Source organism: Nuphar pumila, chromosome 4, assembly GCF_984573655.1.
Source record: "Nuphar pumila chromosome 4, dmNupPumi1.hap1.1, whole genome shotgun sequence".
Lineage (NCBI taxonomy): Eukaryota > Viridiplantae > Streptophyta > Magnoliopsida > Nymphaeales > Nymphaeaceae > Nuphar > Nuphar pumila.
In genome coordinates this window covers 124,805,505-124,830,428 of record NC_143252.1, presented here as the reverse complement: position 1 = coordinate 124,830,428, position 24,924 = coordinate 124,805,505, and the positions used below count along the sequence as shown (strand labels likewise).

General features: G+C 35.2%; 1 protein-coding gene across 2 annotated transcripts in view; it reads left to right on the top strand.

Moving 5' to 3' along the window:
- The first annotated feature begins 21,309 nt into the window (after positions 1-21,309).
- The window catches only part of LOC149840922 (la-related protein 6B-like), a 79,575-nt gene continuing 75,960 nt past the window's right edge, over positions 21,310-24,924 (top strand). For both annotated transcript variants that reach the window (XM_090003462.1, XM_090003461.1), the window contains exon 1: positions 21,310-22,056. In XM_090003462.1, the coding sequence (XP_089859588.1) occupies positions 21,523-22,056 (534 nt within the window). In that variant the 5' untranslated portion in view covers positions 21,310-21,522. The remainder of the gene's footprint in view (positions 22,057-24,924) is intronic.

The window sequence follows — 24,924 nt, the reverse complement described above, 5'->3', positions numbered from 1 at the left end:
TGTTCTCCATAAACTTCTTTTCAAAATCATATCATATGTGTGATTGATTCTTTCTGCATTCTAGGATTCAGGATAATTTCTTAGACATTTAAACAAAGCAAGGCATATTGTTCAATTCTTGGTTCGATTACCTCTGGTAAAGGCGCCAGGAACGATTGAACCTTGTACCAACAGACGAGTCCCCTCTCTCAATTTTTCTCATATTTTCAAAATGAAGGCAAGTTTTCTAAAACTTTTTCAAAAGGTCAATTGACTTGCGAAAGTAAAATTTTGCATAATAACAATATTTTATGTAAAAATAACAAATGAACCTGAAATGTAAAATGAATAGATTTCAACGAACCAATTATAATTATGACATATATGTTCTCGTAAATATATGCACAATCAGTAAGGGAGCCATAACTTCTTTCTTTAGTAAAATTAGGAGATTTCAATGAGCCAACTTTCTTAGTTTCGTTGATACGAAGAAAATGGTGTATTAAGAATTTTTTATGAAAAAACCAACAAAACTCCTAAAAATTTATGGGACCCACAAAAATGTTGGTGGGCCCCACGTAAAAGTATTTTATGGGAACCATAAAATATTCCATAAAATATCTAAGTGGGCCCCACTTGAAAAGAATCACTTGTCTTTATCTTGAAAGAGAGGGGTATTTGAGTAAAATGGGCAAGCCTTATCCTTAAGGGATCCTTATCCCTTAGGGTGGGGCCCACCCCACCCTTTGGCTATAAAAGGAGGCCCTCCCCTTTAGATAAAAAATAAGTACTCCTTCTCTCTCCACTTTTTCTATCTCTAGAACCTCTCCTAGACAATTTAAACAAGGCAAGGTACAGGGTTGATCAGACGATGTTAGGTCCCATCATGGTCCCCAAAATCTGTATCCATGCAAAATTTTCACTTTGCCATTCAACTGAACTTTTGAAAAGATTTTTAGAAAAACTTGCCTCTATTTTAAAAAATGTGGGAAAAACTTGAAAGATGAGACTCGTCTGTCGGTACAAGGTTCAACCGTTCTTGATGCCTTTACCAAGGGTAATTGAACCAAGGATCGAACGATTATACCTTGTATGTTCAAATGCCTAAGAAATTTTTCTAAATCTTAGAAACATACATATGACATGATCTTTGAAAAGAGTTAATGAAAAACATGATGCATGGTTGAAATTCTTGAAAAATACTTTAAAGAAATATTTTGAGATGTTTTGAAATTGAGTTTATGAAAAGATCAAATGACTGGGTTTGCGGCCTTGTGAGCCTCCGTAGGGTGCAACCTAAATCTAAATGATGCCTGGATATATACTCTTTTGAAATCCAGAAAAGAAATCATTTACAAACCTCCTTCATTTTGAAATTTGTTTGGTGAAAAGGAGTTTTTGTGCTTTACAAAATTCAATAAAGATGAATTTGTCACATATCCATGACTATGGCCACAAATATGTTTTAAATACATCTTATTAAATTCTAAAAAGGAGGATTTAAGAAAATATCTTGAAAACCTTTTGAGATATGCAATAAATTTTTTAAATAGACTAAGTGTTTTAGCTTTTGTGACTTAAAAGAGGTTAATAAACTTGAATTTCATTTGTATTCTAACTATGACCATAAATATGAATTCCACCAATTGTATTAACTTTTTAAAAGAAGGTGCATGTGTTATTCGTGAATCCTTATAAGTGAGATTAAAACGTGCATATGCATGATAAATAATGATAATTAATATTAAGAAAATAAATTATATGCATATGGAACCTAAACTATGCAGAAAAATAAATTTCCACTATTTTTTATATTTGATTACAATTTACATTAAGAAATCGAATAATAAAATGAAAAAAGAAAAGAAAAATAAAATCTTGAACTTTCTTGCAAAATTAGCAAACATGTTAGTAAAAAAACATATGCTTTCTGGGATTTATCCAATAATATCCAGAAATTGAGGAATATTTTCCTAAAATAAGCCTTTCTCATACTTTTATAAAAACAAAATATACTAAATAATTTAGTAGACTATAAAACTAAAATATTTTAGATAATAAATTTTAGAATTAGGTGCAAAAGGACCACAGCACCCCTAAAACTAAGACTATTTATAAAAATAGTCTTAAAATTAGGGTTTTATGAAAAAAAATTGAAATATATCCAATATGGAAGCTCAAAAATTTATCAAATTGATTGGAGAGCATGTTGATATGATAAAAAACATTATCAAGATTTTAAAATCATGAAAATAATGCCCAAAATTAAAAATATAAATAAGAAAATGCCAAAATTATCCTTGTTTTAGCAGAAATAAGACTTTGCAGAAAACCGATTTTGAAAAATCAACTAAATAAAATACTAAATGATATGCTAAAATACTGAAAATTGGTGCACTTACTTTTAACAACCTAAAATAAAAAATTTGGGGGAAACTTGGAAGAAAAACACTGATTGGACCTCTGGTTATGAATGTTGTAAGATTTTAATAGGAATATAAAAGGCAGAAAACTTGTTAGGGTTTTTTGAATTGAGAGATGCATAAACAAATTCAATTTTATCCCAAATTAAGTCTGTGGATTCAAGACAAACTTTAAAAACATATCCTTTTTGCATAATTCAAAAATATTTTCTAGATTTTGAGATATTAATTAAATAAATGATCTTCAAATATGCAAAACATGAATAGAGGGCAATAGACCAGTTTCTGTAAATTGGCTGGTTCAAAGGGTAAACATAGTCAAATTTTCCCAAATTTATGGGAAAAGCTGATTGAAAAGATAAAAAAATTACTCCAATTAACAAAAATTAAAAATCTATTACGACTTGGGCACAATGACTTCGCAAAGTCGTTACTCTGTCTTAGAAAACTAACATGTTACAGAACATGATATTTTATAACCAGACTCAGTTTTGAATTAAAATAAAATAGTAAATAACCATGGAAAACTACCAAATTTAGTAAAAATAAACTAGACAAGTAAACAAAGAAACTTTTTTTTACATATTTGAAAAATCATCTCCGGTTAGGGAGATATAACTCCGACAAGACGATCCTGGTTCTATACAACGCTTGACGAGGCAGTAAAAATAAGTTTCGGTTTTTTATTTTAAAAACGGATCCAGAGATAATGAAAAATAGTGAAATTTGGCCAGAATCATGTAGACACATGGGTGAACACTTGGTAAAAAAGTCAATTTGAAAAGAGAATAGTATCCATATGAAATAATGTCATTAACAGAGGTGAGAATCAAGAATTTACAAGAAGTTGTATAACTTAGCAAAAGGGAAATAAAATCAACTATCTAATATGCATATAAAATAAAACTCATACTGATTCTATATGAGTGCAATAAAAGAACTTGATCTAAATTAAAAGGAAAAAAAAGTAAATGCATGAGAAAGAAAATATTTGATTTAGCAGATTGAACGAAGGGATCTGGCCTATGAGAAGCCGGATCTCCATCTTTTTATGGTTGAAGCAAAAAGTAATAACTAAAATAAAAAAATACATGAAAGAAAGCAAGAGAATAAGGATTTACCTACACTTGAACTGTAAAACCGTGATCTTTAGCTATTATTTATAAAATAAAATTTTTTGAAGTATGCAAATTGGGCCATATATCCACATTTCGGATATAGGACCCATAAAGTGGTCTTTATATCCACGTTTATACTAAAATTAATAATAATAATATTAATAATAAATATTTAAAACAAATAATATATATATAAACTTAATACGAGGATCCATAGTTAGATCCATCTGGATCTAACTTGTGGATCCATATAAAAGGGTAAAGACGCAAACCCAACTCGGGGTCGGTTACCGGGTCCCGGGGTTGGATCTGGGCAGCGCCCTGTGTAACAAAAAAAAAAGATGTGTCTGCCCGATAAAAACAAAGGGGAGGAGGCGGTTAGGGTTTTAAAAGAACCCTAACACGATGGAAGCAGGGGGCGGGGTCGTGCGAGGCTGCTGAATGGAAAAGGAGGGGGCGGGGGGGGACCTATCCCCTCCTTCCTTTTTAGGGGTTCCCTTTCTTCAAATAGGGGATCTTGAATCTCTCTCTCTCTCTCTCTCTCTCTCTCTCATGCGTGCGTGCGACGTGAAGGGGACGCAGCCCCTTGTTCGATGGCAGGATCATCGGAGGCGATGATATCAACCCTCACAGTGTGCAATCGGGGTCGACGGGATCATCCACACGCGGTTGCAACAGCCATCTAACGCCGAACAGAGGTACGGGTACCATCTTTTGAAAACGAATGAGAAATCGAACCCGATTCAATTTTGTGTTGTGTTTCTTTAGATGGAAACCCTGGGAAATAGATAGAGGATAGGGTGGATCGATTTCACGGCAGGCTCAACCGATTAGGTGGCTGAGTCATGCCAAAAAAAAGGGGTTTGTGATCTCAGGCATAGGTTGGCTGCCAGAGGCAGGGGATGCGCAGGCTCAGCCTGCGCTCTGTTGTGCCTTGACAGGCCCAACCGACTCATTCAGCTAGATTGGGTCAGAACCCAGACTGTCGGCTAGGTGTTGGTAGTACCTTACAAAAAAAGTTTAAATTTAGCCTTTGGGGCTAAACTGAAGTTAGTATTGCCCAATTCAAGTTAGGATTTGGTTACGACATGGATCTGCTTTGTGGCTATATGTATATTGCATAAATTATAAAGAAAAAGCAAGATGCTTGCCGAGAGCAAAGGTCCGATCGAGTATGTCTTTAAGTTTCTTGTCTTACTTGATTTGTTATATGTCCTCATTTTTAATCTTTTTATAGCCTCTGTTATTTTTACTAGTAATGTTATTATAATTCATTCTGCAAATTTATAACTCTTTGTTTCCAACTGTTAAGTCCCCTACTATCTTATATGAAATTTGGCATTCATGGGGATGACTTCACTTCTTCTGATAGCGAAGGTGGGGAACCTTAGGGATGCTAGCATGTGAAGCTCCAGAGGGAAAACCGGTACTTGTTCTTTTTGGCTGAACATTATAAGTTCAGATAAACCAAAAGAATGAGAGTAACCTGTTGTTTGTGCAAGTTCTTGATAACAATCTGTTCTATCAAACATGGAGGAATTGTGCTTTGCATAACCTTTACAAGGATATGTTTCTACATTCATGTGTATGGTTTCCTGTGCGCATCCAAGCAAAGGAGGTTGCAGCTGACTAAATTTATCTATTTATGTTGATAGCATGATCTTTCGCTACCAAAATGGAATATTCTAAGTTGGTATTGTTTGGTTCTTGTTCCATTAGTTCTTGTGACCCTTGTTGTACTATGTCTAAGATAAGAGACATGTCCTCCTTTTAATATCTGTTATGTTACTTAGAATCATTGTTTTCCTATAAGTATGCAGATGCTAACCGATTGAGGCTTCACTTACCATGGACATGCATAAGAAACAATTTTTTTCACGTGCACCCACACCCACAAGGAGTATGCCTTGACATGGATACAAGTGTATGGATGTAGGAAATACACATGACAAAAAAAATGCATGTGAGGTGAGAAATTACATACTTATGATTGACTTTGTTTTGTATGGGTGTACGTACATTTGGCACAATAGTTTGATGTTATATAACAAATCACTTTGGCTTGTTGTGTGATGCATCGATGGCCTAATGGATCATTATCGGCCTAGAGAGTCGTGGATTTGGTTGTTTTCTTATATGTTTAATTGCATCACTTAAACCACACAAGTTGGTGTGTCACACTACTACACTGCTTCATGTTGTCTTCACGGGCTGGAGTCCCGTAAGGGTCCCCGCAGGGGAGGATGCAGGTTTTCACTTTACTTTTGCATATAATATTGCAAACTTAAAGAATTGACTTTAATAAAAATATAAGAAATAAGAACAGTGTAAATTATGTTCTGGGATCTTCCATCTGGAAAATGGAGATCCGATCTTGGGGAGACTGTGAGGATACAAAAACTCTGTGTGCTTAATTTTGGTCCTCTGAACCCAATATTGAGGTTTCTTCTCCTGACCACGATTTTAGAGAGAGTCCGTCACTTTACCTGGGGGTGGTGTGTTTGTCACAGTTATGATTGTTTATGGTACCAAGGAAGTGACACTTGTGGGCGTGGGGTGTCTCTTGTGTCCCTAACATTAGATGTGGAGGTCTAATGTTTGAAGGTGATTCAGTTGAGGGCTAAGTTGGAACCCAATAATAAGATACAAATTGTGTGTTAAGCTACCCTGAGAACCTAACTTGACATCGGGGATCTTACCCGTAAGGTGTATCCGTGGGCGATGATAATTAAAAAGAGAAACTTAAATTATATGCATTTAATAAGGCATGCATATGGAAAAGAAAACTTAAATGAAAGACAAATAGATGTTCATACATTACACATAAATCATGCATAACCTTGTTATGCATTAGGACATCATAATTTACTTTTCTCTTAAAGGTTATATGTTGTTGGATGAATGCTGGTTAATCTTTAATGCATGTAGAATTCTTTGCTTACTCAAATTGAATACCTTTTGTTGATTAAGGTTTTTAGTTACTTAATAGATGTTGCAGGGATGCTTAAATTGAATTCAGTAATTGTCATAATTGTTTTCCTCAAAGAAAATTGCATAAAATTGTACATGTGTTCTTTATGCTTACTTATTTTTGTAAGAGGGATATATACGCAGAATTCTTCGGATTTCCGACCCCCACTTTTTTTAGTTTTTCGCAGGAGCAGGAAATCAATGAAGCGACTGGTGTCTGGGAAAGTCACGGGTGTCATGCACTTGCTAGATAGATCACATATGAACATCATGGCTCTACTTTTGTTTCCTTTTCTGCTCATTTAATTGATATTGCACTCTGAATAATTCATTTATGCAAGTGTCGCTAGGCATATTTATCAGTATTTCAATAAATGAATAAATGGTTGGTTTGGTATGGATGAAAAGTGTAAGCTCTATTGTGGTGTGTGGTTATCCAGCGGTGAGTGAAACTGTAAAGGCCCCGGATCTCTAGAAATATTTTCACACCTTGTTTAAAAAAAAAACTGCATTTTCAAGGAGCATGAGTTGGGGTCGTTACATGAACGACTTCATTGTGTTGCCACTCGAAGATGGAATAAAAAGAAGAAGAAAATAGAAGAAGCGGGTGGTGGCACTATGGAAAGGAGGAAAGAAGAAGAAAAGAAAAAGAAAAGGGAGAGAAAAAAAGTCAAGAAGGAAGAAGGACTAAGGGAGAGCTTGGGCTTGGCATGGGCTGGACGTCCAGCCTCTTTGCGCTATTTATAATGTTGTAGAGAAAAGAATAATGGAAAGAAAGAAAGAAGGGAAGAAAGGAAGGAGAAAGAAGAAAGAGGAAAGAATTTTTTTAGAAAGTTTGAGTGTCTTGGAAAAAAAGAAGAATAAAAATAAAATAAATTAAAAGAGAAATAGAGAGGTCAACCTCCCTAGTGGGGTCCATCTTGAATTATTTTTGGTTTTTTTATTTTAAGCCTAAATGAAATTTTAACATAAAAGAAATGTTGAAAATCAAAATGGAAATTAAAAGGTGCAAAATACCTATCAAAGTGCAATTAAAATGTAAAAAGGAAACCTTGAATTGGAAGATCCTAGATGTGGCGCCACGTAGGTGGGCCCCATCTAGGTTGGATTGGATCTAAGATCCGTTCAGGATCCAAGATCCAAATCGACTGATGGATTTGGATCCATATTTGGCATGACAACAAACCATTTCAAAATATCGAACCTTGGAATTTGAAAGCACTAGGTCCAAGTTAAAATAATTTTTAAAATGTGGATTTTGAACCTAGATCTTGAACTAAAATTGAATCTAAGTCTAGATCTAAAACCTTGAAATGACAAAGGAATTTGGATTTGGGATAATGGATATGATCCGTATTTAAGGAAGGGGGATGAATCCTGAATTATGGATGAGACATGAAAATGGATCATAAATCGGAAAGTGGAAATGGATTCTGGTTATTGGATGAGAGTTGAAGAGCGAACCCTGGATAATAAATGATTGGAACCTGAATATCGGATGAGATAATCCAGGTTCAGAAAACAAATTGGACTTTGGATATAAATAACAAAGTGAATTGGATAAAATTTCCATGTTCAGAATATAAAATGAATATCAGATCCAATACTGGATTATATCTGATATTAAATATCCAAATAGAAGCTTGGGTTGGATCTTGGATACAGACAAAATATCAGATAACATAAATTGATCCGAGTCTAGACTAGAAATTGGTTGAATTGCTACTCTGAGTAGAAATGACCAAGATCAAAAATGTTTTTGCCTTGTAGGGTGAAGAGTGACACTTGGAAAGTGAGGTTTGAACTGGATTCTATGGTTTCTAAACTCAGATGAACTAAAAAGACATTGACTCGACTACATTCTCAGATCCGATGATTGAAAATAGATAATTCTCAGCGAAATGATTAGACATTCACTGTAGAGTGAAGTAAGTGACGAGAGTGTACTGAGTGTGAGCTAAAATCAAAATCACTTGTAGTAAGATTAACTAATTTTGGCGCTTAAACGAGCTAAATCTTAGTTATGGTTAGCTCAATTCTAGCTAAAATGAGCTGAATTGAGCTAAAATGAACTCCAAGAATGTGAAAAACAAATTCAAACTGAAACTCCACCACTTGAACTCCTGATAAGCTCAAGTTAAACACAAAGGAATAGGATTTGCGAGAATTGATTGACTCTATAACAATTGACTTGAATTTGAGCTAGAAATGAGCTCATTTTATGTGAAATAAACCAAATTTAGTTGAAATGAACATAGTCTACTCATCATGATCTCAGAGGAGCTAGAAATGATTGCCATTCTAACTCCTTTAAGCTTAAAATGAGTTGGGTTGGGTCTAACTGACAAGGGCCTAAGGTTACCTAAGGGTGAAATGATAAATTTTTTTGGTAAAATGAGGAGAAATGACACCTAAACTGGAATGGACTTAGGGATTAGACTCCTACACTGTACTATAGTGAAAGGGGATATTCGAAATAAACCTGAAAAAATTAGGGTATTTACATAGGCTTGTATTTGCGTACAGACAGGTTGTCTAGTACTTGGTATGGTTGAAATGTGTCCGTTGGTTAGACCATTGCATTATTACATATTAGAAAAAAAGTAAATCAATAACATGTTACTTAAAAAAATCATGATATTTTTTGTTTGAAATTTGTCGGGCTGTTACATATATTGCTAATATATATATATATATATATATATATATATATATATATATATATATATATATATATATATATATATATATATACTTTTAAATATGTGTTTAGTTATTATTTTTCTTTTCAAAGCTATGTGTTTGACTTGGTTCAGATTTGAACACACATGGTTCCACTCTGAACACACACATGTGTGCATATGAATATTGCACACATGCACATACATATCCAAACACATATGCATATGCATATTGCACACACACGCATACATGTACATATATATATATATATATTTGAAACTTTCTTTCACGTTTCAGATTCTAGAACACTCGCTCAATTTAATATTTGAGTCCCACACATGGTTCATCCTCGAATCTGAATATATATATATATATATATATATATATGTATATATATATATATATATATGTATATATATATATGTATATATATATATATGTATATATTTTGTTATCTAAATATATACACATATTTTTTAGCTTCTCTCTTTTTTAAATCTATATTTAAAACAATTGATATAATTGTTTTTAAACATCAAGAGATGGTCCAAATTTGAAGTAAAGTACCAATATATTTTCTTTTATAGAACCAACTTGCAAACAAATATTTTTCATAGAATGACAACATGCAATCCCACATGAAAACCATTTCTCTTTTTTTTAATAACCGGTTATTGTGAAGGACATCATCACTTATGAAATGCATCTAGAATATGCAAACTATTTTTCATAAGAAGATAATATCTAATCACACATGAACAAACCGTTTTATTTTTTTTGAAAAAATGATTTTTGTGAAAGACATCATCACTTATAAAATTATCTAGAATATGCAAACTATTTTTCATAAGAAGATAATATGTAATCACATATGAATGAGCTTTTTATTTTTTTGAAGAACCGTTTTTTTAAAAGACATCATCATTTATAAAATGTATCTAGAATATGCAAACTATTTTTCATAAAATGATAATATCTAATCACACATGGAAAACTGATTTATTTTTTTGAAGAACCGATTTTTGTGAAAGACATCATCACTTATGTAATGCATCTAGGATATGCAAACTATTTTTCATAAAATGATAATACTTAATCACATATGAAAAACCAATTTTTTGGTAGAACATCATCACTTATGAAATGCATTTATACAAATTGTTTTTTATATAATGATAATATCTAATCCCACATGAACAAACGATTTTAATGAATCAACATATATTTACACCACATAAGCATTTAACATTTATGAGAACCGTAACTAACATTGAATATTCATTTAGATAAAAATTAATACTTCATCTTTGAAAATGTGAAAGGGTCACTTTTTTAAAAAACTTTTAGCTTGTTTTCATTTTTGAGCCACAGAAAATGTTAAAGGGGGGATCTCTTTTTAGAGCCACCTGGGAATTCATATGAGGGGAGATCTCTTGGGAGAAAGGAAATGTGAAGCAGTGTTGTTAGAGGCGAATGCCTCAGTACCTGAAGCATACACCTCAGAGGCGAAGCGCTCAAGGAACCGAGACGCTGTAGGGAGGCATTTGCAGGCTCGAAGCGCGTGCTTCGCTTCTAAGGCATACGCATCAACTCGTTCAAGGGCTATGACAGGGTGAACCAACAACAGGAGAGGCTGCAACACAGGAGAAAAACCAGGAAACAGATCACCATCATCGTCGCATCCTCCATCATTCTGATTCTCATCGTCGTCGCAACCGTCGCCGACACATTGATCTCCCAGAGTAAGGACTCTTCGGATTCGCCGGCAACGACAAGCGTCTTTAGCCAGAACGAAACGATCAAGGATGCACGCTTTGTCACCTTGTACCCCAGCTCCTGCATCGCCAGTCACTCCTTTGTTGCAGATCTGAGAACCACAGATCTGAAGCACCTCTTCCAGGTCTCACTCCAAGTCACCTTTTGAGAGCTCTCGAATGTCTACGGTCTGCTCGAAAAGCTCAACGGAACCGTCAAGGACAATAGGACCAAACTGGCTCTTTTGGACTGCCAGGAGATGATCTATGACTCCATGGACTGCCAGGTTGCTTGTCAGACTTGTTCTCTTCCTTTGAGTTGGGCGTGATTGGGTGAACATGGTGGTTATTTTCCTTGCTTCAGCACATTTGTGCACCCACCGTGGCTACAAATCTGACAAAACCATGTGCATATGGGGCTCCATTCCACTATTCATGCATGCTTGGACCAAGAGAGGAGATCCAGAGAGTGCTTAAGTGCCGTGTCACTTGATCCCCTCTCCTTGGACCACAGGTCCACAACCAAACAAAGATGGGGAAGTTAGGGATGTCGACAGGCATAGGTTAAACTTGGGTTCTCATTGGACAATAGGCATAGTGGATCTCAATTCAGATCAAAAGTTAGTCAGAGCTAAAATTTTGTATCTAGTCCTCCATTTGTTGGAATTTATGGCTCTAATAAAATTCAATTATAAGCTCCAATGAACACATTCTTTTTTTCCTTTTTTTTTTGGAAGTAGAAAATGGACTTCTTAGAAGGGGGAAGAACTGGCAAGATCATTTCCACTTGCTCAAATTATTTAAGACTTGCTCGTAGTTCTTATTTAAATTTTCATTATTTTATAAATATTATATATTTTATTATTTTGACCATGAGCTTACGCTTCAATGCCTCGAGGCTTACACCTCGCTTCATTATAGGCTCAATGCCTCGCTTCGCCTCATCACATTTAACAACCTTGATGTGAAGTGTCCCTATCACGTGGGCCCCTCCTCTTCCCAATGGATTCCAAGGACCCACCTCCCTCTCATGCGCATGGCATGGGGGAGGGTTCCAAATTTGGATTGGATCCAACCCAAACCCAAAGCTCAAATTTAAAATATTTTAAAACAATTTCCTTGGTTAAATTTTTTGTATTTTTTAATCTCTTAACACTAAGTAAACTCTCATTGGATTCTCAATTTGATCCAAACCCAATTGGGTTCAATCTAAACCAATAATGATAAATATTTTTATTTATTCATCACTTGGTATAAATTATTTTCTAACTGCTACCTTAAATCCCTAGCATAAATAATTATGCTTTAATAGTGTAGTTAACACCTTAATAAAATAAATCAACCCAAGTATTAATTTTAATTACCGAGTTGACAATAAATAAAAACCTTTAATTTACCTAGCAGTTAATCAACAATCATCAACTATACAAAAAATAAACAAAAAAATGGTAGTTAAACATAGTAAAGTCACTATGAACACCCCAAATTTTCCAAAAAATTCAAAAAATCCCTTTTTGCCTCTGATTCCATTTTCTGAGTAATTGAGTCATTTTTTAAATCTAAAATTTTACTGAAATTAAATTCATTTTATATATCTGATTTGATTTTGGATCCGAATCCGATGTCAGAATCCAAATCTGAGCTTTGTCATCCAATTCTTAAATCAAATTTTCAAAATTACCTTTTGAAAGGCTCAGACGGTTTGTTCGGTATCTGTTTGGATCCATCACATTATATTCCTCAAACCGAGGTTCAAAAACTCGAATATCTTCTGAAAACTTGGATCCAAACCCATTTTTTAAAGAAATTTCCCCAAAATAGCCTCGAATTTTCAGAAAACCTTTCTTTTGTAAATATTTCTCAAAAATTGTAAAAAAAAATTTAAAACCCTTTATTTCTCCCCAGTTTCATGATTTTATTTAAAAAAAAAAAGTACCAAAAAAATGGAAAATACAAAGAAAGATATATATATATATATATATAAGAAACAAAAATCGGTTTTTGAAAAACTCTTTTTGAAAAACAATCTTTTTAACTAAAACCAGTTTTTGCAAAAAACTTTTGAAAAGAACCAGCCTTTGAATTTTTTTTATCACCTTTGATAAAAACCTTCTTAACGAAAAATTTGTTTTTCTCTAGGGTTACGGAGGCTCGCTCTCCTTCTCGAAACATCCTGCATCGCCCCTCTCTCTCAGCCTTCACAACCCCCTTTGGAAAAAACTCTTCCCGCTCCCGATTTCCCTCCATCTGCCTTTGCCCTCTTCCTCCTCCGCCCATCTCCAACCGATCTCTTCTCCCTCTCGAACATTCCTCTCCTTCCTTAAAAGGAGGCACGCAGGGCTCCCGATCCTCATCCGTTATCACCCTACCCCAGCTTCTTCTTCTCGCTTTTTCCTTCCTTCTTCTTCCTCGATCTCCTTCTTCAAGCTCTAAAAATCCTGCAAACAAGAGAAGCCAACAGGCTTCCTTTCTGGCTCTACCGAAGGAGTCCCAGCTCCCTCTTTCAATACCTTGCCAAAAGCAAGAAAGTCAACTACAAGATTCCCATTGCGCCTTCTTCTTCATTTTTCTTGAAGGGAATCCCATGGTCGAGCTCCCCTCCTTCAGAACCTTTGCAAAAAAGAGGCAAGAATTCCTCTTCCATTTATGATTTTCTGTAAAATACCTCTTTACGTTATTATTTTTCTTTGATTTGGTCCTTCTTCGTCTCTTTTCTCTTTCTTTTAACACACCTTTAGTGGGATCGACCTGCCTGTAGCAGGATCGATCCACTAAGTGCTATAACAACAAAATTCTCTAATTCCCATACTTACTTTTCTGCTCCATGAATTACTTTGTCAAATCTTCTCAGTAGTTTACATAAGGGTAGAGGTTTATTTACATTATTTCAAGTGCAACCTTCTGTTTGCAGTTCCTCATATCCGTATTTTTTTTGTGGTATTCCAACCATTGCTCTCTGCCATGCTCATTATATTTTTTTTTTGCGATTTGCGGTTCAATTCATTCAAGTGATCTGTATTTCCTAAGGTTAACTTCCTCTAAACTGTGATTTAAGATTGTTAGTCTATCTTTAGTAATTTGCGTTTTCGGAAGTTGTGTTTCTTTTATAATGGGTAATCTGAAGAGGTTATCACCATTTTTTTTTACATCCTGTTTTATGTTCCATTTTAATAATTAATCCATATTTTGATCATCCATCAATTGTCATATGCCATGTTTGTTCTGATCACCCACGTATCTGAATTTCTCACGGTTAATAACCCACTAATATCATGTGTCACGCATCATGTGTATCCTTCTATAATTCTGATGTGAACCCAGAAACAATGGCTGACCAAATAACCTTGGCTCTTAAATAAAATGAGATGTTCGTGCCTTTGGAGGATGACCCAAACAATTTGGAGGATGACGTGATTTGTTGCCCATTAACCCTGGTCTTAGCATTGGTAATCAAGAGAGCAGGATTTCCCAGAACATTGAAGAACATAAAGGTCTCCAACTGATATCATGTTTCATGCTGAATTGGATGATAAATTGGTCTCGGTATTGGTGGAGGGTGTCCTCACTGTATACAGAAGTTCTCTAGGCATGGGAAAATTAATGAAGTACCTTCAAATTAGTGCAGGGGAACAACTGAAGCCATGTTTTTTTGCTACCTGTCTGGATTTTTCACATGTAAGGCTGAGTTTATTATTTTGCTGGGCGAATTTCATAAGTCAGGTGTACCTCTCACCTTGTTGCTACCATATTGTAGCAATATTTCATAATCCTTCATTAGCAGCTGTTGCACAACACTTATGCACCTGCTACACCCTCACATTTTTTTGCATTTCATATCCTGCATTGTGCATTTCAACCTGTTACTTAGTTTATTAATTCATCAAGTAATTTACATTGTATATTCTTTTTTACCGTTCCCCTCACTTTGTAATTTGTGTATTGAATGGAGGCTTGCGTGGGCGCTCATTCCGATCACCTCACCGAGCCACCAATGTTATTTGTTGATTAACTCCATCTGCGAGTTATGGTCAATAGTATCTGGCAATGGTTATCGTAATTGGCTATCAAATTGACCCATTAGCATGAGTTTCATTTTGTAAAGGTTTGTGATAAAATAGACTAACCGATCATATGAGAACTATTGTTAAAATCTCAATCGAGGATTTTTACAATATCCACTTGTCATGAATAATAAGTTGCTAAGTTTAATATATCTGAGCTCCATTGCTGAATTACTGTTTTTATATCAGGTTTGAGTTTTCTACAGACCATTACAGGTTAAACTTGTACTGCAAAGAAACTCTATAGGCTTTATGTGTTTTATGGAATATCCAGGATATTTAAATCTCCACTCTGCTTGATCTAACCCATTCTCAAAGGAGACAGTTGCAGGAAAGCGTGATTGCAGCAAAACCAGGCTGAACGATACCTATATAGTTGTCCCTTGACATTGTTCAATGCAACTATATTGCAAGCCACAGTGGATCAAAAACTGATTTGCCCCATGCGCATTTTACAGCAAGCAAAGGGATTTTACTTCTTTTAGTAGAAGAAAGAATTTCTTTGAAGCGCACCAACACAGACCTCATGTCATCATCGAATTTAATATTACCCTGCGAACTCCAGATCGGTTGAGGGATCTAAAATGTTTGGGGCTCTCATCCCCATCTTCGTTGAAAATTTATGATTGATTCAACGTTAAGGAACAGGTATGGGTGAAACACTTTCTTTATTAGAATATCAATATTAAGAACTTCTCATGAATATCCAATTGATTGTAGGTTTTATTTCCTTTCTCTCTTTTCTTCCTTCTTTTTGATCTAGTATGTTTTTCTTTATTGCATTTCATCAAGTTTCATGGTGTTACCGGTGTTTTCTGCATATTTTGTGTTACTAACACCTTTAAAGAGTTGTTCTCAGTTTCATTTTCATTATATATCTTCCCTCATTTCCTTGTACAATGCCATTTACCTATTGCATCACCTCTGTCATCACCTTGTCACCACAAAGCACTCGGCATATATCATTTTTTTTCTTTTTAGTGTAATATTCAATGACGTTTCGGTATAATACATATTCCATTAACACAGCCCTCACTTCACTTTCTGCCTCACAACTAGCTACATCTGGCGTTACTCCCATCTTTACCATCAACACTCCACTTTACACCATTCACTTTATCACTGTGCACTCACTGATGCTGTCCATTATCACATCCCTCTACAGCCTGACACACTTCACTCACACCTACGATATCATTACTATTCGTCTATCACCGCATCCAACCTACTACACATTGCACCCTATTTAGCGTCCCATCTTACCATTAGTTTAGGATATTGGGCACATAGGACAGTATTCACTCTCCGAGCAGTTTGGCACATTGCATCTCCACCTAGATGGTATATATGTTCTAATTAATTCAGGACATCCCCTTAATGTCTCATGTATATTCCTTCATTACACATTTATTGCACTTATACATTAGTCGTACCTTCATATTCCTGCACATACCCTTCATCATGCTACAAACACCCACCACATCATTATAGCTAACTTTAGTGTCATCTCCCATTCTATCTCTCCAGTATAACTGTTATGGGTCACTATATGTTGTGACTCGTCTTTTCACAGCAACTCAATGAGTTGCTATGATTCCTTGAGATACACAGCAGCTCAAAGAACCACTGAGTTTTGCGTTTTTCACAACAATTCCAAGAATTATTGTCATTTCTCCAGTTGCTGTGATTCCCATTGTTTCCACAATAAAACTCTTGCATAAGTATGAATCATAGTCTTCCAAACATCACTACTTACATGCATTTAACCCTTGCACTTAGGTATCTTATATCACTGTATATGCTCATCATGGTTCAAAATCCATATACATATCAACCCCTTGTACATCATATGTATATTACCCCTACATTTGCGTTCTGTCATAACATATTACATAAGCATTATAGGTATTCGTTCCATCTTGTAAATACATAGGTTTCCTCATTCATGGCACATTAGAATTTCATTAGTTTGAAACGTAGGAATTAGCATTCCATCATTTACCCTTTTAAGTCCAATATGATATTTGTCTCTATATCCCTTTTACCTTGTCAAAACTTGAATTTTGCAGAAAATATGGGGAAAATGTCATTACTTGAAGATTGTAAATGTTGTAATAAGTTAGCTCTTAATGAGAATTTACATTTCCAGCTTTTAGATAGAATAAATGAGCATTGTAAATGTCATAAATTGCTTGTTTTCATGCTTTTTGCCTTTATTTTTCAAAATCTCACAATGGGGAAACACAAATGACACATGTATCATTTCATAAAAGGTGATTAATCCTAAGTTGATGATTTACATTAATGGCCATAGTCAGGATGTGAACAAGACTTAGGACTTTCATCTTTTATGGAATAACACTGGATCTGCATTAGATCCCTTTCAAAATTCATCATATTTTCTTTAAATATTTTTCTCTTTTATTAGGGTTTAACTTAAAATTATCTCAATACATATATCAATGGCCATAGTCATGATATATTGAGAGTTAATTTCATTCTAAATTCTATAAAAGCACCAAAATATGTTTGATTCTTCACCTGAATTAAATGTGATTATTATATAATACATTCAATGACCATAGTGAGGAGTGTATTACATGATTAATCTTATTTACATTCATTTAAAGAATGAAATATGATTTTCAAAATCCAATTTCAAATTCTTTAAAATCATTCATCATTTAGGATAGAATTGCATCATATTTTCAAAATTCCCTTTTCAAAATTCTAAGTGGTTCTTTTTCTTCAGATCAAATCTTATTTATAGATTCAAATTCAATTCTATCTCATTTCAAGAATCAAAAATTCAATTTCAAAGTCCAAATTGACTCTGAAATTTCAAAATCATCTTATATTCAAAATTCAAATTTCTAATTCACTTCAAATTCAAAGTCCAAATTGATTTTGAAATTCATTTGTATATCGAAATTTTAAATTCTAAATCAAATCCAAAAGTTCAAATCAACTTTGAAATTCCAAGTTCATTTTTCAAGATTCAAAATTCAAATTCAAATTCGATTCAATATCTCAAATTCAATTTCAAAGTTCAATTTAAACTTTGAAGTTTCTTATTATTCTGATTTCAAATTAAAAAATCAAGTTTATTTTTCTTATCTTCAAATTCAAAATCCAATTTTGAGATTGATTCTGAATCTCAAAATTCAAGCATTTTTCTAAGTTTTAAATTCAATCTGGGTTTTCAAAACCCCGATCCATCTTCAAAAGTCCCATTTGGACTTTTAAAAATCCAAATCCAAAGTTAGAACCCAATCCATTTTAGGATCCAGAATCCAGTTCCACTTTGGACCTCACATGTCAGATCCAATTCCATTTTAGGATCCAGAATCCAATTCCACTTTGGATCTCAGATGTCAGATCCAATTCTATTTTAGGATCCAGAATCCAATTCCACTTTGGATCCAGATTCCATATCTAATTCCATATTGGACCTCAGAATTCAGATCCAATTCCATTTAGGGTTCCAGAATTCAACTTCAATTTTGGATTTCAGACTTCGAATCCAATTCCGTTTAGGATTCCTAAAAATCAACTTCAGTTTGGATCTTAGACTTCATATCCAATCCCATCTAGGGTCTTGGAAATTCAACTTCACTTTGGATCTCAGATTTCAAATCCAAATTCCATTCCTGAATTCAAATCCAAGTCTATCTTGATTTCCAAATTCCAAAAACCAATTCCATTTCTCTTAAACCCAATTCTATTTGGATTTCTTAAATCTCATTCTGATTTCAAAAACTGGAAATTCAATTCCATTTCAAACATTCATCCGGATTCAAAATTCTAATTCAAAATCCATTTCTGATTTTGAAACTTCCTTTCTTCTCATTTTTATCTCGAAAACATCAATTCATTCTTTTCAAAGTCTAGATTTATTTTTCCAAACTTTGATTATTTCAAGGACTTAGAACTTCAAACATCTATCTAAGATCTATCTCAAGTTCTAAGCTAGAAACCATTCATTCACTCTATTATCAAATTCATCTTAGAAACACTTGGAGTTTTCCAAATCATTTTTTTAAAAATAGCATACATCTTTGCATTGCACAAGCGTGATTCTTTGTGAATTTTAGACTTAGGATAAATTCTTAGATAAATCTTTTAGCAAAGCAAAGAGGCATAAATTCGATCATTGGTTCAATTACCCCTGGTAAAGGCGCCAGGAACGGTCGAACCTCGTACCGACGAGCGAATCCCGTCTCCCAGTTTTCCCGCAATATTTTTAAAAAAAGTGAATTATTTTCTTAAATATTTTCAAATTAAGGTCAAGTGAGACCCTACAAAAGAGTTTCTCTCTCTTTTCTTACTTTTCTCTTATATCTTCTTTTCTGTCTTTTATTTTCTCCCCTCAAAAAGGAGGAAATAGAGGTTGGAAAGAAAAAGAGAAGGAAGAGAGAGAAATACCAAGAGAGAAATTTTTTTGCGATGATCACAGTCACACATGCCAATTTGATGGAAAAATAATAATTTTTTCATTGATCATAGAAATTCTCATTTAAAATTCTATTTTTTTTTTTGATCTTACAACTAAAAACAGTTATAAGGTGTTTGTCTTCAAGATCAATGATTTTTACTATTTAGGCTCCCCCAAAGCACCAACTTTATGGGTACAAAGAGGGTGTTTTATAACAAAATAAATGGTTTGTTGTCCAAGGAAGTAAACACTTATAACAAATTTGGGTGTCTCCCCACATGGTCATCCCCAAAACCACCATCTTTATCATCAATGTTGCACAACAACAAACCCAACTTTCTCCTTCTCTAACAATCTTCGATCCCAAAGATTGTTTTTAAGAGATGGAAAAAAAGGGTGGGAGCTAGAGAGGCCTCAAGAGTTTTGAGAGAGGGTGGGAGGTAGAAAGCATACATATGAGGTTTCGACGACAGTGTGACGTCCAACGTGCTGTGTCTGACAACCTGTAATGTTTCGATGACAACACAGGTGGGAGAGGGAGGTTTCAATTACGACACATGTGGGAGAGGGGAGAGAGTGTGGGAAACAAGAGGGAGAGGAAGGGGGCAGGTTTCTATATACTTGATGCTACTCGTTGGATCTAAAGATCAAACATCCAGCGTACATGTATTTTTTGTTAAACGGCTAAGGATTAAGCAACTACACATTACTCTCTCTCTCTCTCTATATATATATATAGGTTAATTTAACATTAAAACAATTCTTAATATTAAATGGATTCAACCTTGTAGAAATAACTAAAATATCCTTAAAATAATAACATTTTTAAAAATATAAGGTTACTTTTCAAGGTCAAAAAGTAACTTTGATAGCTTTATAAAGTTACTTTTTTAGAAAAGGTATTTGACTTTTTAATTCCCTCCAAGTTCAAAAGATCATAATACACAAAAAATAACTATTAATTTTAAAAAATATCATTTTTGAAAGATATTTTAATTATTTTAATAAGGTTAAATTCATCTAATATTAAACACAACTAGTTTAATGTTAGATTATATATATAGCAAAAGTGTAAACATCAGTATAAATTTATACAAACTTTACTTCTTTGCAAATATTATGATAAATAAAAAAATGTAATAAATTATTTTTATAAAATATATGATTACATTGATGACAACTATAAAACTATTATAAAGTTGCTTATATATTATACAAATGAGTGCATAATCTGCTTATATTTAATAAAATGTTAAATATCATAAATAAAGTATTTAAATGCAACATAGATTTAGATACAATAAAAAACAAAAAAAAAATGTACTTATATTAAATGCTGAAGTTTCTCCATCCAATGCAGTACATTAACATATATCTCAAAATTTTATTACAAAAATTTATTTAAAAATACAAAAAAGTAAGTTTTGCATGCCATGTGAAACAAGTTTCTCACTCAATAAGCAATGAGTTTTCCATTTATTTTTAAAAGTTTCTCACAAGTTTTTTGAATAGTTTTTCCCACATGTAAGTGGAGTTTTCCTGTAAGCCAACACACATGAGGATACGAGCCCCATGCCCTTATATACGTGTTCGGGGATAGGACCCAGATGCGTGTTCCGGGTGGGGGGAACATATAACCTGCTTCAAATATTTATCGTGGCTGAAGGGGACAATAGATAAACAAATCATGGCGGTAAGCCAAATACCACGGAAGCTGGTTTTTAACATTTTAAAAAAGAAAAGGATTGTTTCTGGAAACACTTCTCGTTCTTCTACTGTTGGCAGCACAAACTTTGGGGAACTTATTCGTCATACTCATTAGTGAAGTCACTATTTTGAAGATTCAAAATGGCATATATCAGTAATTTATGGGGAACAAGGAGGACCAAGTGCAAAGGAGAACAATGAAGTCGGCGGCTTTCCTCTCAGAAGGACGCCGACTATAAATAGTCGTATCCGCTCGCTCTTCCGACTGAGAATTCCGCTTCTCCGCTGCTCGTTGAGCTCGCACCCCTCCGTTTCCACCCTCCGCCCTCCCCTTCCCTCAGAAACCCTAGCAAGAGCAGAAAAGAAAAGTTCAATAAAATAAAAAGGCGAACGATGGCGCATGAAAACGCCGATGATCATACCCTAACCCTAACCCCAACCCCAAGCGTCCTTCCCGAAGGAGGAGAACGAGAGCCTCCTCCTCCTTCTGTCCCTCATTCTTCGCCGGGATCATGCTCCCCCGATCGCATCCGCGCTGGAGATCACGAGATCGATGATCCTCCCACCCTGGAGCAGATCCCGCCGGATCCCGCTTCGCTATCGCGGAACTCATCGCTGAAGAAGCTCAATGCTGAGGCGCCTGAGTTTGTGCCCCGGGCATCGTCCGGGACATCGCCTTTGAATTGCGGGGGCACCTTCTTGCCTCAGCCGCAGCCGATCCCCCGGATGGTTAGGGTTATCCCGCAAATGCACCCCGTGCAGATCTACCCGATGCAGAATTCGCCGGTGCATACGGGTCATGGACCTCCACAGTTTTTTGGGTATGCTTCTGGAGGAGGAGGTCACGAGATGGCAGCACCGGTCGTTGTGGAGCCCGTTTCACGGGATGGATTGACGGAGGAGCTTACTCAGAGGATCGTGAAACAGGTTAGTTATAGAGATGTTTCCTCTTTTTCTCCCTTTCTTTTCATGTTCATTAGTTTTTAATTGTTGTGTGAAGTTGTTCTTCTTTTGATTGTTAAGGGAAATTACAGACCGGTTGCACGTGATAATGAATATTGATTTATTCGAAAAGGCTGGAAATGATCGTAAATTAAAGGCTTACGTAAGAAGTAAACAAAACGAAAGCCGTCATATAGTCGTCCAGACAGAATAGAACAAGTAAAAGATAAAGCGTTAGGGACATTAATGCGGTGGGTCTATTAAACCAAGTAAATGCACGTTTACGGAGGAGGGAGATTTCGTAGTCCCGTTACGTAATTCTCCTTGGTACCTTGTTATCATTATCTTAATTTAAAAAAGAAAGAAAAAAAGCAAATACGAAACCTGGTTATGGTCATTTGGCGCACTTCTCGCCTGTTCAGGAGAGATGGTTGACCGGTGTCTTCTACATGTCTACTCTACTGCTGCTGCACTGTTTATGAATAACTTCCAATAGCTATTTTTTTGCCCCTTTAGTAACATCATTATCTTGTGAATGTAGTATTTTGATGAGCTGTAATGTGGCCAAGATTTAGGACATGTTCACTTGGCCCTTGTGAGAAAAAAATTCTCGCTTTTGTGAGATAATGATTCTCACTGTCCCCGTTTTCTCAGGCCATTGTGAACATGTGAATATGGAGCTGTGCACAAAAATTGACATGAGGTGGAGCTCGTGACTTTGATTCCCATGAGAATTCTCCCATGAGTTATTCTGATGTCATGAGCGAATGATTATCACGAGAATCCCTCATAGGGCCAAGAAAACACACCATTAGTAGAAAAAACATCACAAAAAAATCCAAATTCTTTCATTTGAATCATGTTTGAAATGTGCTTCTTGTTTGCTGATTCTGTACTGCAGCATTATTAGAAGAAGGTACACTAAGTGCTGGATGTGATAGTTTGTAACTTTTGCAAGATGTTTTAGTGGATCGTTTTAAAATTTGTAGCTATGTTGCATGTATGATGAAGGCTGACCAGAGTGTGGCAAATTTACTTTGGTTCTATTCAGAAAGTCATGGCTTGTGATGGAAGTCCTTTCCGATTTCTTGGAATATGTGTTTGTCCCATTGGGTGTCTTTTGGGAGTGATGTGGATGGGCAAGCATATATTGATGGTATGGTACCCTAAATGGTAATAGATATGGTTGAACTTGGTTGAGGGCTGTGATATGATAAGCATTTTGACCTTCTATATTGCATGCAATAACTCAAAAATTAAGTTTGAGGAAAATGAACCACCTCCATTTCTCTCTGTTTATTGTAGTTTTCAAAGTAGGATGCGTTCTTGTTGCAATAAATTTTCAATCAAGGGCTAATAGACTTCCAGAATAATGTTGTAAAAATCGTATAGAAGGGCATTTAGAAGGGTCTAAAATGGGTATTGCATTGCATCCTATTTTAAGATACACTACTAAAAAGATAAAATAAAAAAAACCCAAAAAATTGAGAAGTTTTGAAAAAATCAAAAAAATTAAAAAACAAAAATTTCAATAAAAACCATTTTTAAGCATTAAAACTATTAAAGCAACAAATAAACCTGGATGTATACAACGATTGCCATACTAGAAAGCAGAAGCGAGAAACGTTACTGGAAGCAAAAGTGATACATAAGACATTTTAAAATTTATAGGAAGCAAGAAACGAGAAATCAATTTAAAAATGAAATAGGAATAAACAAGGAAGCAATATGAGAACTCAATAGAAATCAAACAAGAAGCAAATAAAAACTAAAATAAAAATTTCTCATATTTCATTTCATGATTTTTTTAGTGTAAGAATTAAATTTTTGTTAAAATATAACACTGATGGTTACCAACTTAGAGAAAGCACATGGAAAGTGAGTGGAAGCTGAAAAACTGATGCAGAGCAGGATTGACCCAGATCCATACCGTCTGACCCAGGGAGGGGATCGGACCTGCATGATGGGATCGAGGATCGGACCCAAGTAGTGGATCCGATCCAGATCACAGCACCAAGACGCAGGGATGATGTACCCCTGCGTACCTATTCCATACGAGCACAGGCCCGGACAACACAGGCCCAACAACAACTTGAAAACAACTCGGGTCCCAGACCGGACCTGCGACTTGGGTCCACCAGCAGTCTTTAAAAACCCTCCCCTAGGGTTGCGTGCAGCAATTTTGAAGTTTCAACAGCCTTCTTTACTCCTATATTTTTTTTTTTCATTTCCTCTTGTCTTCACTTTGTTTTTCTATTCATTCCAGTCGCTAGTTTCGCTTTTGCCTGTTACCTGTCATAGTCATTATAGTCTTACTGATCTCAATAAAATATTGATCAGATTTTCTAGTTTCACGTTTCCTTTGAATACTCGTGGCTGCATGACTGACTGTGCGTTGGAAGACCAACATTACGTCAACCCATCGCGTGACAACATCGGTTCCCTCCCTGTTTCAAAGAGTAGCAGCGTCGGTAACCTTTGCGTGAAGGTGTCAGCTTCCTTGCTGCATCAAAGTGGTATAAGAGCGTCAACGACATGGCTCAAGAGGCGAGGAACGATCCTAGCAACGAAAAAGAGTGGGAAGAAACCGACAACGAGGATTCAATGTTGCAGATGGTTGAAATGATGACCAAGATCCAAGAAAGCATGCTGCCCGTCAGCAGGGACGTGGCCAGCATGTCAAAACGCCTAGACGGAATCGAAGGATGGATCATCACCCTTGAGTCACCGGTGGAACAACACACAACTTCAATACCAAGGCCGAGAGCTGATCTGGTTGACGGCGCAGCGGATCGTGCGAATGCCATATACGCGGAAACAGGCCAGCCGCTACATTAAAGTGGTATGCATCCT